At 36.4% G+C, this 18,631-nt stretch overlaps 1 protein-coding gene across 1 annotated transcript in view; it reads right to left on the reverse strand.

Annotated features, from left to right (window-relative positions):
- The window catches only part of LOC131482350 (uncharacterized), an 85,603-nt gene that overhangs the window by 49,309 nt on the left and 17,663 nt on the right, over nucleotides 1-18,631 (reverse strand). Inside the window, exons 14-24 of the mRNA XM_058675797.1 lie at nucleotides 16,626-16,730; nucleotides 15,738-15,788; nucleotides 14,433-14,537; nucleotides 12,751-12,804; nucleotides 11,759-11,863; nucleotides 11,230-11,283; nucleotides 8,357-8,461; nucleotides 4,895-4,948; nucleotides 2,459-2,563; nucleotides 1,576-1,629; nucleotides 1,093-1,197 (exon numbers count right to left, since the gene is read on the reverse strand). Of these exons, the coding sequence (XP_058531780.1) occupies nucleotides 1,093-1,197; nucleotides 1,576-1,629; nucleotides 2,459-2,563; nucleotides 4,895-4,948; nucleotides 8,357-8,461; nucleotides 11,230-11,283; nucleotides 11,759-11,863; nucleotides 12,751-12,804; nucleotides 14,433-14,537; nucleotides 15,738-15,788; nucleotides 16,626-16,730 (897 nt within the window). The remainder of the gene's footprint in view (nucleotides 1-1,092; nucleotides 1,198-1,575; nucleotides 1,630-2,458; nucleotides 2,564-4,894; nucleotides 4,949-8,356; nucleotides 8,462-11,229; nucleotides 11,284-11,758; nucleotides 11,864-12,750; nucleotides 12,805-14,432; nucleotides 14,538-15,737; nucleotides 15,789-16,625; nucleotides 16,731-18,631) is intronic.

The following is an 18,631-nucleotide window of genomic DNA, read 5'->3' on the forward strand; positions in this document are numbered from 1 at the left end:
GGTTTCTGCTTGGTTCAGCTCTGGACATTGTATACATTTTGGAGCAAACTAGCAGATGGAAGATATTTTGGTTTCTTCCTCCGAATGAGTAACTTTTTCAAATAAATAAATGAGTAAGTATATTTTAAATTGTATTACCTGTAAACTGGGATAGTTTGACTTCCTTCTTTCAAACCTTGGTGCCTTTCTTCTCTTGCCTAAGCCCTCTGGTAAACCTCTTAGTAGGCTATTGAGTAAGAGTGCTGAAAGTGGGTACCATTGTGTCCATTCAAAATTATGTTAGCTGTGTGTTTGTCATAAATGGCCTGGGTGGTATTGAGGCAGGCTGCCCCGATATGTACCTTGCTGAGAGTTTTTATAATGAAAAAATGCTTGTTCTGCATCTATTGAGATGAACATATGTTCTTTTTCATTTTTTATAACAGCTTTATTGAGACATAATTTGCATAACAATCACTTAAGGTATATTTTTAATATATTCACAGTCATATGGTTATCATCATAATCAATTTTATCACACCAAAAAATAACTCCATTCCAGTTAATTACACCCCATTCTTTTCTGCCCCCTTAAACAAGGCAGCAGTTGATATACTTCCTGTCTCTATGGACTTGAAAATTTTGGATATTTTGTAATCAATAGTATCATATACTGTGTGGTTCTTTGGCTTGACTTCTTTCCTTAGTTCTAAAGTTGTGTGTCTGCGTTGGAAAGCAGGCTGGTATTTCTTTAAAAGTTTAAATGTTGAGTTACCGTACTGTTCCACAATTCTTCCCTAATGGAATTGAAAATGTATGTCCGCAGTACAACTTGTACATAAATATTCACAGAAGCTTTATCCGCAATAGCCAAAACTTGAAAATAAATCAAATGTCCATCAACTGAAGAATGGATAAATAAAACATGTTGTATGCATACCATGGACTATGGGGCAAACATAAAAGGAAATTCAGTATTGGCACATGCTGCTACATGGAGAATCTTTTCCTTAAAAAGTCCAACTGATATCCAATCAGTACTACTTTTGACCTATGGATGCTTCCACACCTAACTGGTCCTAAAAGGAATACATTTTAATCTATAGTGCTCACCATCAACTGGTAGATCTTTTGAAAAATCTTCAAGTTCTTTTTGTGACAGATTAATGCCCATATCTTCCAGGAATGTGTTCACATTATTTTGATCAATTTTTCCTCCTTATGAGAAATAAAGCATCAATTTATAAGGTGAAAAAAATTCTCTTATTTCATCCATATGTTCTATGCCTATCACTTTCACCATCAAGACACCAGGTGTAGTAGAACTTTCTTAAAACTACAAGGAGAGTCAACATTACAACTAAACATAGAGGCTCATCTTCCAATTATATCTTTTTATAACAGCATATCACATGTTCAAAAGGAGGCTGGTATTTTTTCATTTTAGTGTGTCTATAAATATTTGAGAAATACATATCTGCCATTTTCAATTTTATAAAAACTCATATTACTGAATAATAAGTAATATGAACTTATATTACTGAATAGAGGAGAAGTTTCAGACTTTCTGGCTTTTTCATCATATTTTACACTCACTTTCAAAAATCTTCAGACTACCCAGCAAAGTTTTTTTATGCACCTTTCCTTCAACTGCAAAAAAAAGACATAATTTAGATCAGAGAACTCTAATAAAGGAGACTAATAACAAAGAATAATACACTTTTACAGCTTTTTCTCTAACTTCAAAAAATAGACATTATTTTCTAAAATTCTAAAAGTACAATTTATCTACTTTTCTCTCAGCATGGAGATTTGTTTAGAGAAAGGCATTAATAAGGCAAATTTGTTAACTTGCACAAGAGGTAATGATTACGAGTCAGTAAAATTGAAACATACTTATCTTATTTACTTTTTAATTTCTCTTTTGAAGATTAATTAGTTTATTTGAAAGGCAGCAATATGGAGAGAGAGGAAAAGACAGAGGTCTTCCATCTGCTGGTTCACTCCTCAAACGGCCACAACGGCTGAAACTGAACTGGTCTGAATCTAGGAACCAGAAGTGTCCTCCAGGTCTCCTCCATGGGTTCAGGGTCCAAGCACTTGGGTCACCTTCTGTTGCTTTCCCAGACACATTACAAGGAAGCAGATCAGAAGTGGAGCAGCTGAGCCATAGCCCAGGTCCCTGATTTCTTTTTCTTTTACACCATTACTCTTTTCTTTCTCATCCTTCCTTGTACTTTCAGGTATATTAGTGCAAACCAGGACAACACATATGCATTATTAACAAGAATGAGCAAAAAAGATAAAATTGCTTACCACGACAAAAACACACTAATTTTATTCGGCAAAGCCAGGTACTTCGAAGAATTTACAAAAAATAATTTGTAAGAACTTCAAAAACTCAGCACAATTTTAGAAGAGAAATCTGTCAAGCACCTTGAAGCCCTTTGAAGTAGACATATGTATACTGAGTGCTTACCATCAAGTGGTACAGAGTGTAGTAAATGCGAGTATTCCTCGTCTGTCACCTCTACCATCAAGTCTTTCAGAGCATTTTCTAGGTCGCTGACATCTATCTGGTTTCCTAGAAAAAGGAAAATGATGTCAAAAAGGTATTTGAGAACACAAAATTATTGAATAAATAATGATAATTATTGGTATTTTAATTCATTTACCATTAACACAGTTTAATGATAGTAAAAATTTGGAATCAACCTAGGTGTCAATTAACTAATGATTGCATAATGAAAATATGGTATATATATATACACACATATATGTGATTGATTATATATATGATGGACTATACACACGTATGTATATATGTACATGCATACACATATGCACACATAAACACATACACATTAGTACATATGATGTATGTGACACATGTATATACAGGTATATAGGCTATCATATATACATACATGTATATATACATGCACACACATATATGTGCATATATGTATATTTATGATGGAATATCACTCAGCCATAAAATGACTGAAATATTGACATTTGCAACAAAATAGATGGAATTGGAGAATATTATACCAAGTTGAATAAGCCAAACATAGACAAATTCCTTATTTTCTCTCACATGTGGAAGTTAATATATACAGAGAGGTTGTGAAAATGTACAGAAGCCATATAATTTGGTATCAAGTGTTTAAATGTATGACTTGATACCATAAAAGTACTACCCTGACGCCTTCCTCTGCTGCCTAGGCAGCCTGGGAACTCCTGCAGAAGCCCGGGCTGGGGAACCCATGTGCTCATGCGTGCTGAGGGCTGTGGATTGATCAGGGAAGGGAATATAGGAGTGTGGCAGGAGGGACAATTGAGGGAGTAGGTGACAGGTGAGGAATGACCTCTCGGGGACTTTCACCAAGAAGGACACTGCACTTTCAGGGAAACAATTGTCTCAACCACTTCCCCCATTCCTTGTTTCCCACCTTGATCAGTGATCCACATGGGCATCTGTTCCTCTCAACTAGGTAAACACCATCAACAATAAAATAAAGTAAAATAAAGAAAAAAAGATTACTAAAGGAAAACATTGAAGAAAACTTGTCAGACATTGGCATAGACAACATCTGTGTTCTTAGAACACCCCCACTATCTTGGACAATAAAAGCAAAAATTGACAAATGTGATTATATCGAGCTTCTGCTCTATAAGGGAAGTTATCAATGAAATAGAGTGATAGCTTTCAAAATGGGAGAAATTATTTACAAATCATGCAACTGATAAAAGATTAATATCCAGGATCCATATAAAGCTCAAGAAACTCAACAACAAAGCAAATAATCTAGTTAAGAAATAGGACATGAACACCATTTTTCAAAGAACAAAATTCAAATGGCCACAAATACATGAAAAAATGCTTAGGGTCAGTATTAGAGAAATGCAAATGAAAACCACAATGAGGTTTAATCTTACTCTAATTATAATGGCAACTATTCCCAAATTAAAAAGCCATAGATTCTTGTGAGGATGTTGTAGCAAGGCACTATAATATGCCATTTGTGGTGATGTGAACTATTACAAGTATTATGGAAGAGAGTACAGAAATTCCTTAGAAATCTGAAAATATATTTGCTACATTACCTAACATTCCCTATTCTGGGAATTTACTTAAAAGAAATAAAATCAATATTTGGAAGAGTTACATGTATCCCCATGCTTCTTGCAGCCCAGTTCATAATAGCTAAGATATGGAATCAACCCAGATGTTTATCAATGTATGACTGGATACGGAAATGTAGTATGCATAACAATGGAGTTCTGCCTAGCCATAAAAAGAGAAAACCTATCTTTTCCAACAAAACAGATGCAGTTGGAAATCAATATACTTAGTGAAATTAGTTTCAAAGCACAAATATCATGTTTTCCCTAATACTGTAATACATTTTTGTATACATAAATGTATATACAAAAATGTAGATGAGCAAAATTGATATTTCGAGATTTGCTTATTGCTTTGTCTATAATCTCGAGAAATTTTTTTTCTACTTAGTATATGTTGCATTCTTTACTTAATGGAGGGTTGAGCTTGTGGTTTTAAAATAAACTGAAAGTCTGTCATTGTAAAAACGAAAAGAAAACATAAGACAGGAAGCAGTGAGGGTAGGAGCACAGCCAGGAGGGAAAACTGGCTGGGAAGTGTTATTATGCTCCCAAATCTAAACATATGAAATACGTGAAATTTGTTTACTGTACATGAATAAAAATTAAATTTTTAAAATTACCTACATTTTTAAATATTTCAAGTTGTATGCAAATACCTAGTATGTTTGAAAACAATCAAAACAAGTAGTGCAATCATTTAATTAATAAAATAGAAGCAATTAATGACAATGATTAACTCTTAGAAAATAATCATAATGGTGTAAAAAGTTAAATAATTTCTCACCGAAAACATCACCCAATTCTTCCTTCAACTTACTAAGTTTAATTTTTCCTTCATCTGTAAGACAGAGTTCACACAGTGATAAAGTCATTTAGAAAAAAATGTAGAAAGCATTAAATACAAGAAGTAAAACCAGATGAAAGCTATTAATTATATCTTGTTTAAAATGTTTTAATTCTTAGTAGACTTTAATAGATAGCACCATTATTTTCAATACATAATAAGATTGCTTCAGATGGAACTGCATCATGGAATTAAAAAAGATTGCTTCAGTCACAAAATTCACCTTAGGTGAAATGTTTTCTCAAGTGTTTTTTTGAGGGCATTCTGACTCTAACCCCATGTTTCATTTGGGATGACTGACAACACTAATTGGTATACATTTAAGACCCTGCTAGTGGCATTGGGTCTTAAAAGGATGAATACAGAGCACATAGTATGGTTCATAAATCTTTCTTGGGAAATAAACACCACATATGGAATGGGAAGATGAGTCATAAGAGGCTGATTCAAGTCAGAATAGTACTTGCAATGTTTAACAGTTTTACTTTGACGTTAGGATGCCTGATTCCGAGAATACAATAGTGAAATAAGAGTAAAAATCCTGACCCTACAATATTTGCAACTTTATTGTTCATGTCTTTATTCTTGTGATGCAACAGAGACTGATGTAAGGTAAAGTGTTCAACAGAAATGTATATCAACAGACACCATGTATTTATAAATTAATTGAATGAGACAATATATAAGATGCTTAGCACGGGGCTGTCATATTTAAGACTCAAACTTTGTAATACAGATATAAGAAGTCATCAAGGATTTTTATCTGAGGAAGAACAAGGTCAGATTTTCATCTTAGTTAAATCATCCTGCTTGGTTCATGGTTGTTAAGAAAGCCATGAGGTGCCTACAGTAATCTAAGCCAAGAATAATGAGGATCGGGATTAAAGGTCCAATAGTAAAGATACATAGAGTGAGATTTGAGATATTTTTAAGGGTGAAAAATGAGGCAGCATGAGTTTAGCCAAAGATAATTTGTGGTTTTTCACAGAGGTAACTGGATATCAATAACACAAAAATAAAATAGAATCAGGAATCAGGATTGAATTAGTTTATTGTTTATATGAAGAATTTTATTTGTTATGAAAAATCTCTGATGGGAAATTTGTTGATTTAGAAGAGACAGTTTAATTGATTTCCATTTAACTAATCCGATGATTTGAACGTCAACATCATTTTTCATTCCTAAGCTCTTTTAAATCACTTTTTTTTAATTTGAAAGGCAAGTTACAGAGAGACAGTGAGAGCGAAAAATTTTTTTTAACTTTTTCCATTTTTTAAATTATATTTTTGACAATCTTTACATAGCTAATTAGGGTAAAAAGATTCCAGGGCTACAGGAAAGTGGGTAAGACTATTATTTCCATATTGTTTCCTTCATGTATCTGAGGTAAAGGGGGATATTCAGGGAAAAACCTCACCCAGTTTCCCACCCACCCCAGGTCCCAGATGTGGGGCATGCTCCAAGATTCTTACTCAAGTGGTTTGATAGTTCACCAGTTACAAATTGCTGCCATTCTCGCCACTCTAAGCACGATAAGGTTGTTGAAGAATCCACTGATTGATATAGTCCATCATAGAGTCTGCGTTTGCCCAGCTTTTCACTGCCAACATATAGCTGAGGTGGTTGATTGACTTGTTCTGTCTTCTGTCTTTTCATGGTTAGGGTTCTAAGTCTGGCAGTTCGATTGGGAAATCCCCAAAGAAACTTTGTCTGAGGTGTTCCCAGACCAGATTTGTGTATGTACTAGCTAAGTACAGGGCCTGACACAGTCCATTGCCTGGATCAGCTGTCGGTTGCAATTGCTGGGTTGGTTCTGTTTTCAGCCCTGACTTCCACTGGAACCAATGGGTGTTGCAGTCCAACCTGATTCTGCCCAGCACACACTCGGCCCTCACATAAACCAATGTGGGCTGCAGCCTAGCCGGAGCGACCCACAATAACCCCACTTGGCCCGCCCCCTACCCTGGTTTGCCAGTATGTGTAGCAGTCTAGTCCAGTCTGTCCCACATCCCATTTGGCTCTTGTACATGTCAATGGGTATTAAAGCTTAGTTCCATCTGACCAGCTCAACCATTCAGCCCTAACGGTTGTTGTTGGGTGCCTCTCTGTCTAGCCACCCCAGCCCCTGTCCTAGTTTTCGTGCCCTCCTGTGGGAGTGGTAACCCAAGAGGACAGAGAGATCTTCTATCCATTGGTTCTCTTTCCAAATGGCTGCAATGACATTGGTTGGTGCCAGGCCAAGGGTGGTGCCAGACCAAAGCCAGAAGTCAGGAGCATCTTCCCATGCAGATGCAGAGGCCAAGCACCCAGAGCCATACTCTAATGATTTCCTAGGAACACTAGGAGCACTTCCAGGAAGCTGGATTGGAAGTGGGGCTGCCAGGACTTGAACTGGCATCCACATGGAATGCTATAGAAGCAGCAGGCAGTTTTACCAGCTATACCACAACATCAGCCCCCATTCCTAAATTTTCAAAATATTCATTCTGGGCCTAGCATGATGACTGAATGGCTAATCCTCACCTTGCAATCACTGGGTTCCTACAGGCACCAGTTTGTGTCCTAGCTGCTTCACTTCCCATTAAGCTCCCTGCTGATGGTCTGGGAAAGCAGTAGAGTATGGCCTTTTTGATGTATGCAAACTGTTATAGCTTGTTGTAAGGTATATTTTTTGGTAATCCAGTAAATTTGTGTTCTCTTGGGTTGAGTTTTAGTTTGAGACTTGCTTTTAAATAGATCTTCTTCTTCCTCTTTTTGTTTTAATCAAACTGAAGATAGCCTAATCATTGCAAAAACTATGAACTATAAGAAAGGGAATTTTTCATCTGACTAATTTTAAATGTTTTGGAAAGACCTGGCAGAGAACAAAATAAAAAGTGACCTTTGGGAAGGTAGAGAAGAGAAAATTCTGAAGAGTATGAATTCACAGTAAGAGGGATTACAAAGAGTTCAAAGAAAAAAAATCATCATTAAAAGTGACAACATTAATGTGAAGGAAAAAATGAGAGGTACCCATTGCATTTGTCTACTTGGATGTTCCACTTAATTAAGTAAAAATACCTTTAAATACACTGCAGAATGTGGGAACAAGACAGTTTGGGAGAAGTAAATGGGAGGTGATCATTCTCTCTCTTATAAACCTTCCCCTTCCAGTTTGAATAGTACTTCCTGAGCACTTCCTGGCTAGACAAAGGGGTGGCTTTATTTTATGTCATGCTTAGCATCTATGGAGGATTTTAAATCAATGCAAGTAAGAGAAAGAATTTTTCTTACTTTAAGACTGAGCTGTTAGCTTTTGACACATCCTTGATGTCTTGACAAGCTGCTAGGAGAAATTCTATTTTTGAAATTTAAAAGAATAAGTACTTCTTGAAGAATATCCAGGTGACTACAGTACTCACCATCACGGGGCAGTCTTTCTGTAAGATCCATTAACTCTTTTTCTGTGGTCTTGATCCCCATGTTTTCTAAAAAAGTGCCTAATTTATCAACATCAACATTGCCTTCTAAGGGAGGAACAGAAAAAAAATCTGGTGAAACAGAGTGATTCTAAAAATGGATGATGCACCAACATTGCTGTTACTATTTTTTCTTGTTTACTAAATATGTATTTTATTACCATTGAAATCATTTTTAATGTTATTAAGAGTTCAAGGCAAACACGTAACTTTCAGTTTTGTCAAGTTAACAGGAAAACAAAAACGAATCAACTCTCTTAAAGCTTGCATTGGGAACATGCCTACAGAGCGAAATATCCTTTGTTTTAATCAATACAAAACAATTACATATGTTTGCGAAATATAGTGGGAAACTACTCTTAACAGAGGATGAAAAGCTGTGGGTGGGACAACAGCGAGCTACGCATGTCCTAAGTCAGGAAAGAACTCACTTCTGGCTCAATGCATTTTACTAGTCCCACAAGAAAAACCATACTGACTTGGCATCACATGGGTTCCATCCAAATAGGTTCCATTTGCATCTAACTAGACTTAATTGCCAGCAGGTACCAGCAAGAAGAACTCCACAGGTGATCAGGTGGGAAGGTGTTTCACCAGGAACTCAGGAGGTGAACCCAGCCATAAAACCTTGTGTTCTGTTGATTTTTTCTTAATGTGAACATGAGCAGAAGCAGAGCAGCAGAGCTCAAGTAGTTGAGTGTGGGAACAGGGTGAATTTCATGGCCCAGACCCCCCACCCCGTAGTGCCACATTGTCCACCATTTTGACTACTGTGGCAAAGTCTCTAAGACTTGGGGGCATAGAGAGGGACACCAGCAAGGTGCACATGCACAAAGCTCAACACATTGCACTGACCCCACCAGGAGAACAATACTGACTTGGAATCCCATGAATTCCATCCAAAATAGGTCCTGGTTGGCCCCAGACCTAAATGCCAGCAGGTTTTGGCAAGAAAAGAAAAAAATATCTGTGCAACTGGCACCACTGTCAGGAGGCATAACAATACGAAGCTTTAAGATGTACTACATTGCAGTTGTAATCAAAAGAGACTGAGACTGACACAAAAATAGACACGTAGTTCAGTGGAGCAGAATAGAAATCCCAGAAATTAACTCACACATCTACAGCCAACTAATATTTGACACATGAACCTGAATCAATCCATGGAGAAAGGTTCTCTTCCACAAATGGTACTGGGAAAGTTGAATGTATGTGTGTGAAAGTATGAAACAAGATCCCTGTCTTACACCTTGATCAGAAATGGATTCAAAATGGGTAAAGAATCTAGACGTCTGACCTGATACCATCAAAGTATCAGATGAAAACAATGGGGAAACGTTGCAAGACATAAGTGCAAGCAAAGATGACAGAAACACAACCAATTAAAGGGGAAAAAAAGCAAATGGGATAATGTCAAGCTAAGATTTTCTGCACTGCAAAGGAAACCATCAACAAAGTGAAGAAGTCATGAACAGAATGGAAGAAAATATTTGCAAGCTTTGCAGCTGAAAAAATGATTAATATCCAGGATCCATGAAAAACCCGTGAAATTCAACAAGAACCACTCCAGTTAACCAATGGACATGAACAGGCATTTTTTCAAAGATGAAATCCAAATGTTCATAAACACATGAATAAATGCTCAGGATTACTAAGTATCAGGGAAATGCCCATGAAGAACAGTGAATTTTTAACCCAGCCCAATTAGAATGCCCGTCATCTGAAAATCAGGAAACAATAAATGCTTTTGAGGTTGTGTGTGGGGGGAAGGTACTGTAATCCACTGCTGGGAATGTCAACAGCAGGGAGATTCCTCAGAGATCTGAAAAAAGAGCTATCATATCTCCTAGCTATCCCACCCTGGGGAATTTACTTAAGTAATGGAATCAGCATATGAAAGGGTTCTGTATACTCCTGTGCTTATAATACCTCAATTCACAATAGCTAAGATATGTAATCAATCCAGGTGCCCATTAACAGATGACTGGATAAAGAAATTTTGGCATATATATACACTATGGAATACTATTTAGCCATAAAAAGTGCAATTCTGGGTTTCTGCAACAAAATGAATGCAACTGAAGATAATTATGCACAGGCAAATAAGACAGTTTCAAAAAATAAATATCATATGTTTTCTCTAATCTCTGATAACAAACATACATTGTACAAACATGTAATCTATATGAGGGAGACTGACATTTTTGATACTCGATTATTGGTTACAACCTTTGCCTACACCCTTGAGAAATAGAGGGTGTTTTTCTGCTTGCTAACTGTTGTATTCTTTACCTAACTGAGTGTGAAGCCTGTGATTGTGAAGTGACCTGAAACTTGTGGGTACCCAGAATCACCATGCCACTAAATCTGCACTGTGAAATACATTAAGTTTGTTCACTATATATACATCAAATTAAAATATATATAAGAAAGAAAAGCTAGAGTTAAAACTGAATGACAATATTCTACAGATCCAGAGCTGGTCTGTCCTCTGTACTGGAAAATCATTTGTTTTTTTTGATTGAAATTCTATGCAGCTTTCACTGTTCATTTTTTGTTTTTAAAATTTGCTTGTTTGTTTCTCTGGGAATACAGGAGAATCCAGCAAGTCTAATATTTTCTACTAAATTACAATACAGGAATCTACTTAGTAAACTATAGATCTACTGATGGCAAAAACATAGAGATTCAGTTACATAGGAAATATATATATATTAGCAATAAAAGTAAAAATGTACAACTTAAAATTTAAAAATTAAATTACAATAATTAAAATAAAAATGAACAAGCCTTTTTTCTCCACTATTCCTACTCACGTTTGAGAGACTTTATTCCCTTCATAAGCCTTTTCTGATACACTTTCCCATCAGCTATTAAAAAATAGGATATTTTGAACATAGGGTTAAGTATACGTTTTTTTATTTGTGAGAAATAATTTTAAGATTTTTGGCTAAAGAATGCCTCAAATGCAAACTGGTAATTAATAGAGCACAATGTTTACTCTCAGTAGCACTTGAGTAAAATGCAAATCATAATACATTGCTATATTCTTCTTTTTTTTTTTTGCAATTCCTGCTCTTTGCCTCCTTTACTTTCTACTTTCTTATTTCTTCGTTTGGTTTTTAAGTCTTTTTTATACATCTATCTGGTTAGTAACCTGACAGTGTGAGTAATCAATTTTAAATATAATAGCAAGTAAATACTGAAAGGTTTGATGATTTAAAAATAAAAACAAATGCTCAAAGTTTCCTTTATATTAACATTAACTTCTAACAGTTTTTATCCATTTTTAATATTGTCTTAAAGTTTTCACCTGAAATCCCAGATAGCATCCATTAGACTTACCATCAACTGGCAATGTTTTTAGCAAATCCAGATGTTCATCTGGTGTGAGCTCAATTCCCAAGTTTTCTAAAACAGTTTTAAGTTTATTTGTATCAACTTTGTCTCCTTTGAAAGAAAAAAAAGTGCTACTGACACACGTAAACTATATAAAATTATAATTATATGAATAAATAAAAAGCTAAGTCTCATAATGTCATCCCCGTATACTTTAATAGTGTTTAAAGACAAGTGAGAGAATTTTTTTTTGTATAAAAAAAGAATTGTCTTTTAAGCTTCTTGTCAAGATATCCTAGCACTAACAAAAGTAAGATTATATCAATAGCCAGTACTTAGGAGTCATCTAGCCTATGGAATTGTACCATAAAATTAAAAATAAAATAGAAGTGAAAAAGAGAGTCATCTTGCTAATTTTCCTCTGGAGAAAAATATCACGTATTATTTACAAAAAGTAGCATGTGATTATTATACAAAGCAATCCTAACAAACAGTAGTCCTTTAAAAATAGTTATCCTTCTATCTGCTGGGCCTACTGAGGCAGCTACATTTTTGAATGTTTAAATTAGAAACACTTAAGAGCCTAGAAGTAGAAGATATGTGCTAAATAGGCTGAGTGGACAGCACATGTCTTGTTCAGAGAGAAAAAATACCAGCTATTATTGTTTGAGAATGTAGATATAATGTTGTCAGACCTTAAAAACTTGACAAAAATTTAGATTCACCTCAAAGGTGGTCAATCTGTGACCTTTAACTAAAATGTTAGTTAAGATAAGCATTCGACTGTCTGAGTTTCCACAAAATAGAATTTATTATTCAAATATCACCATTTACTTTAATGACTGAATTGTAATGAATTCATAGTCAAAAGTCAAAGAAAAACTGGATGCAAATATTTCATTAAGATGTATACAATATTAACTCTTCTAAATTTACTTTGTACTTCTGGGGAAATGCCATCCAGAATATTTTGAATATTTTGTTATTGTCTTACTTACCTGTGAAAGATCTCATGTCATTCACCATCTTTCCCAGATCTACTTTACCATCAACTGTAAAATCAGGAGCACATTAAATACGAATATGACAGTGAGACTAAATGGCCAAAGTAGAAGAATTTATTACTGATTTACTCTAGAAAATTTAACATTTTGCTACACCCTTTGTGAAAAGGTAGAAAGATGAAGGCTCAAGTGATAAAAATATAATCAAACCCTGATTAAATATTCTTAGCAAAGAAAAGTAACTAATTTCTTTCATTTCATTTCTTTCTATTTGTTGATGAGGAAAATCTCGCTATAATCTAGGAATCACAAGAGAACAGCAATGTCTTTATTTTATGAATTCAGCAAGCTTTTCTTGTTGAGTAGTCACAGAGTTACCAGGAGAATGGCCAGCGAAGTATGTCAGTTTTCAATAATGTTGCTAATTCTGTGATGAGAAGAATTTTTATGCTCAATTCTCATCTGTTACAGCATTTTTGGCTACTGAAAAATTTTATGACAATACCAATTTGACAATACCAAATGGCAATTACCAAGGTAAAGTCAGAGTAGAACATGCATGCTGGTTCTTGGACTATTATACGGTAACCAAAACCATCATGAAAAAAGATCAGATCTTTGAAAGAGATTACTATTTTTTGATTTGGCTTTGTATATGGGTTGCTATAGTAAAGATTCAGGTGAATTGGTTTTTATGATTATATAAGTTTTATTTTTATCCTTCCAGTAATTTATTTTTTATTTTAATGTAATTTTTAAGAGAAATCTATTTTTATTTGAATTATTTTTACTAGAAAGGCAGATTTGCAGAGAGAAGGAGATACAGAGAGCAAGATTTTCCATCCACTGATGCACTCCCTAAGTGGCCGCAATGGCCAGAGCTGAGCAGATTTGAGGCCAGGAATCAGAAGCTTCTTCCAGGACTCTCACGTGTCTGCAGAGTTCCAAGGCTTTGGGCCACCCTTGACTGCCTTCCCAGACCACAAGTAGGGAGCTGGATGGGACACAGAGTAGCCAGGACATGAATCAGCACTCATATTAGATTCCGTGGCATGCAAAGCGAGGATTTAGCCACTGAGCCATCACATTGGGCCCAGCAGTAAAGTTCAATATCTTGGTATATGGTTGGTAGATGCTTAACACATACATGCATATGTTAAAACTCAGCCATTCGTTATAGATTAATATCAGTAATTAAATATATTAAAAACTCAATTAAAAGATAACCAGAGTATTCTGTTTAAATATATAGGCATAGATAGGTTCAAAAGGAATGAAAGAAAAAGATGAGGCTGTCATTGGGATGTAGTGGGTTCAACTGTCTCTGGCAACACTGGGTGTGAGTTCTAGACCCAGGTGCTCCATCATTGATCCAGCTCTCTACCTATACACTTGGGAGAATAGCAGAAGATGGCCCAGGTCCTTGGACCCCCAGTACCCACATGGGAGACCAGGGTGAAGTTCCTGGCTCCTGGTTTCAGCTTGAAGTATAATCATTTGGAAGATATTTCCCCCTCTCTCTCTCTGTCTTTCAAGTAAACAAATGAAATGTTTTTAAAAGGAAACGTTGAGTAGAAAAGTACACAAAGCGAGGAGGGAAGGGGAGAGAGAGAGAGAGAGAGAGAGAGAATAATTAAGCTAGTCTCTGTAGCGTCCAGTAATAGTAAAATTCTTACCATCAATTTCCAGATTTTGTGTTAGGTCTTTAAGCTCCATTTCACCAAGACTTATGCCCATGTTTTCCAAAACTGTATTCACTTTATTGGAATCAATCTTCCCTCCTTATAAAAATATATATATAAGAAAAAGTTAAAGTAAAATATGGGAGGAACTGTATAATTATTTCCTGAGATTTGCAGACCATTTTTTCATTTACAGACCAAAGCTTAATGAGAGCTTTCCAAGAGTACAAAAAGACTCAGTAGCAGAGTCATGGTTAGATTGTGTGTTAGTCTTCATGGTAGGTGTACCCATCCTGAAAATTGAAAAGTGAAGAGCACCTTCTCACAGAATTCCAGCTAATTTTGTCTCCTTTCACTGAATTTATTTTATAATTAGCTTATAGTTATGGGAAGGGAAAGCTGGTTTTCTGTTAACATTTTCCATAAAAGTACTTTATATAACTTAAAGGATAAATCAATTTTAGAGATTTATTTATTTAAATGAAAGTCGGGAATACATGGAGAGGAAGAGGCAGTGAGGGGGATCTTCCACTTGCTGGACCACTACCCAGAAGGCTGCAACAGCCAGTGCTAGGACTGGTCAGAGCCAGAAGCCAGGAGCTTCTTCCAAGTCTCCCACATGGGTAGCAGAGACCCAAGCCTTGAGTCATCATTCCCAGCCACATCAGTAGGGAGCTGGATGGGAAGTGGAGCAGCCAGGAAACAAACCAGTCCACTATGGGATGCAGGAATCATCAGGTGTAGCTTTATTTATTATGCCACAACACGAGCTTCTGCCAGCAACTTAATACAAATGCTAACAGTAGTACCAGCAGTGTATGATTTTGAAGTTAAGTGATGGTGGAATTTAATGATGGAAGAATGGGAGTCCAGAAAGGACATGACTCTTTTCCCGCCTACTCCAGTCTTTCGCATGGGTTAATGTGCCTCTACTTCCCTGGAACCTTTTTAGCCTTTTTATTTGTTTGTTTGTTTATTATTTGGACTGAACGTCAGAGCAGAATTCTTTGCTGCTGAGTAGAGTAACTGGAGATGTGCTGTTTTTCCTTTTACTGCTGTGCAACCACGGCTGTGATAATTTCTTCCAAGATCAAAATTTAAAATCCCAAGGGAACACTGAGATTCTTTTCATGCTACCCCATTAGAAGTAATTTCCTCAAGTACAGGCTAATGTACAAATGAAACAAAAATATTTAATATGTGTTAGATAATAAGATATATAATTTCACCCCAAGGAAGTAGTACAAAAGCCAAATATGATCTCAGATCCGTCTGCACTTAACTAAGCTTCTCACTCACCTTTAAGAAGCTTTACGCCATCCAGCAGTCTTTTCTGATAGACCTTCCCATCTACAAGAAAAAGCATTATTCAGACCATACAAGGGCAATGTAGACACTGAGAAAAAATAATCATGTGAATTGCCTTATACTTTTTCTAGTTCACTGACAAACGATGAAATTATGTAGAGTATGAAGTTATAACTGCAGTGACATAGATAACTAAAACTGACACTATTATGCTGAAACATAGCTTCCTTTTCTTTTGCAATATTCCTTTGTTCTCTCTTTGACTACTCTCCTTTCTTTTTCATATTTACTTTTATTTAAGGCTTGTATTTTTCAGTTTAATCAAAACTAATAAAGGACAAAACCGAACTCAGGTGACGGTAACCATGATGATGACAGTTGCTGATTTTCAAACTAAGATTAAGTGGCACAAATATTTAAGATCATAGATTCAATATCCATTATCTGAAGTACTGGGAACCAGAACTATTTCAGATTTCATACTTTTCAGATTTAGAATATCTGTATATGCATAATGGTATGTCTCAGGGCATAAGATCCAGGTTTGAACACAAAATTCACTTATGCTTCATTTAGACCTCGCAGAAACACCCCAAAAGCAATTTCATGCAACATTTTTAGTGCACCTGTAACTCATCATATGAGGTCAGGTTTGAAATTTTCCACTTGTATGGTCATGTTGATGCTTAGAAATACTTCGGATTTTGGAGTATTTCAGATTTTCAGGTGATAGATATTCAACATATAATGGGTTCATTTACAATTATGTAACATGAGTCATAGATTATTTTTGGTAAGCAGATAGAGATAATTTTAGAAGCTTACATAGTTTAACAACATGAATTTCTGAAAGAGTACATTTTTCTTTGAAATACTCACTATCCACGGGAAGGTTATTCACCAGAACAGAGAGCTGCGTTTCAGGGAGCTCTATCCCCATGCTTGTGAGCACTGCTTCCACATCACTGACATCAATTTCTTTTCCTACAAACAGACAGGTTAACTTACAAGATGTCAAATAATTATTTAATTATTCTAGGTAGTAATTAAATCTTTTACTGCTTAATTATTGGCTTCAATACTCAATGAAGTAATTGTTCAATGAAATAACTACTCAAATCATCAAGCATCTTGCTTGACTGTTACTATAGCAGAAAAATGGGTGTTTTAGTAATGGAGACAACATAACAGTATATGGTAACAGATTTTTGAAATTTTTTATTGTGAGAGATTATGAATAGCAATATTTTAAATAAATGTTTCTGATTAAAGGAAAAATTAGAATTTTGGATTTGTTAACTAATGTGATGTTTGTTGCTAAAATACTGTCAAGCCAAAGTTACGGTCTAGGAAACTGGAACACAATTTTTTTGAAGAAACAACACAGGGAAAGAAAAAGATGGCCAGTCAGGATAGAATCCACTCAGGATGGCCCTGAGTGGAGAGAGAGCGATGGGAGACAAGCAGGTGCTGTGGAGAGCTGGACAAGGAGAACTGCTGAGCAGGTGGGCAGAGCTCACAGGAGGCCTGTGGAAAGAGGGTGGAGCTGTGGATGAGGACAAAGTGTTGAAAACACCTGAGGTTTCAGCCCATAGCCTAGGAAAGAACCCCAACTTGTGGACAACAGCCTTCTGGATTTGGAACCAATACAAAAGGAGTTGGAATAGCCAGACTCTATGTCAGTACCCTATAGAGGGAGCATGTGACAAAAAGCCTGTCAAATCACTGACCCCCCAATGCCTGTGAAGGGAGCCAAAACTGAGAATTCCATGGGCTGCCGATTGCCCCCAGATCAGCACATCCATGCCACTGGGGAGTGAACAAGCTGAGGGAGGAACTCAGGAAACAAACGCAGAGTCCATGCCACACCCCGTTTCCACACCCTAACCTCCCTGAGAGATAACAAGTCCATCTGAGAGGGAGAGACTGGGAACCTAGGGAGACAGAGACTGAATTAGGATCAGCTACACAGATCCTGGCAGTAAACCAAAGCTAAAGGCCAAATACAGTCGTAGGCAGACTCAGAGCACAAACAAGGCGCGAAGGGGCAGTGAAGGCTCCGTAGATAGACTGGCAGTGCAAGCAAGCAGCACATGTGCAAGTGGTGGGAGCAGCCTGGACATGTATGTAAGCAATCCAGGCACCATGGGAAGGGGTCAGAGACCAGCTAGTGTGGGCAGGTTGATGAAAGGATTGGCACAGCTGTGGGAGTGGTGGGAATGAGCAAAGCCACTGGCCTCCATATTGCTTTGAGGAGCCACAGAACACGAGTGGGGCAAAACAGAGCATAGCACAAATAATCAGGTGTGCAACTTTGTGACTCCACAACCATTCTGGTGACAGCCTCAATCCTATCCCAACATCTGCAGCACCAAACGCAGCAGCTCTACAATGTGCCCAGACACACGGAAAGAGGCTCTGCCACCAGGTAGCAACTAGCAAAGGGACATCTGATTTTTCGTCTAAGAAATCCCTCTATTTCCCTACACCCCCAAAATAAAAGGGGCACATTCCTTTGCTATCTTTTTTTCAAAGACTGAGTTATTTTTATTAGAAAGGAAGATACATAGAGAGAAAGAGTCACAGATTCTCCATCCGCTGATTCACTTGAGAGCAGCTGCAATGGCTTGAGCTAAGCCAACTTGAAGAGCTACTGAATAAAATTACAAAAAACTGAAATAAAAAAAATGACAAACCTAATGCAAAAAGCCAGGATCAAAATGCTACCTGTCAATATTAAATCTGAATATAAATGGCTTAAACCCATTAACCAAAAGACATAGATTACAGGCCTGAATAAAACACCAGAACCCATCTATTGGGTATACAAACCAAATGTATACACACCAAATTTCAGATCATCTAAGTATGTGAAACAAAAGTTG

This window comes from Ochotona princeps, chromosome 17 (genome assembly GCF_030435755.1).
Source record: "Ochotona princeps isolate mOchPri1 chromosome 17, mOchPri1.hap1, whole genome shotgun sequence".
In the NCBI taxonomy this organism is placed as follows: Eukaryota; Metazoa; Chordata; class Mammalia; order Lagomorpha; family Ochotonidae; genus Ochotona; species Ochotona princeps.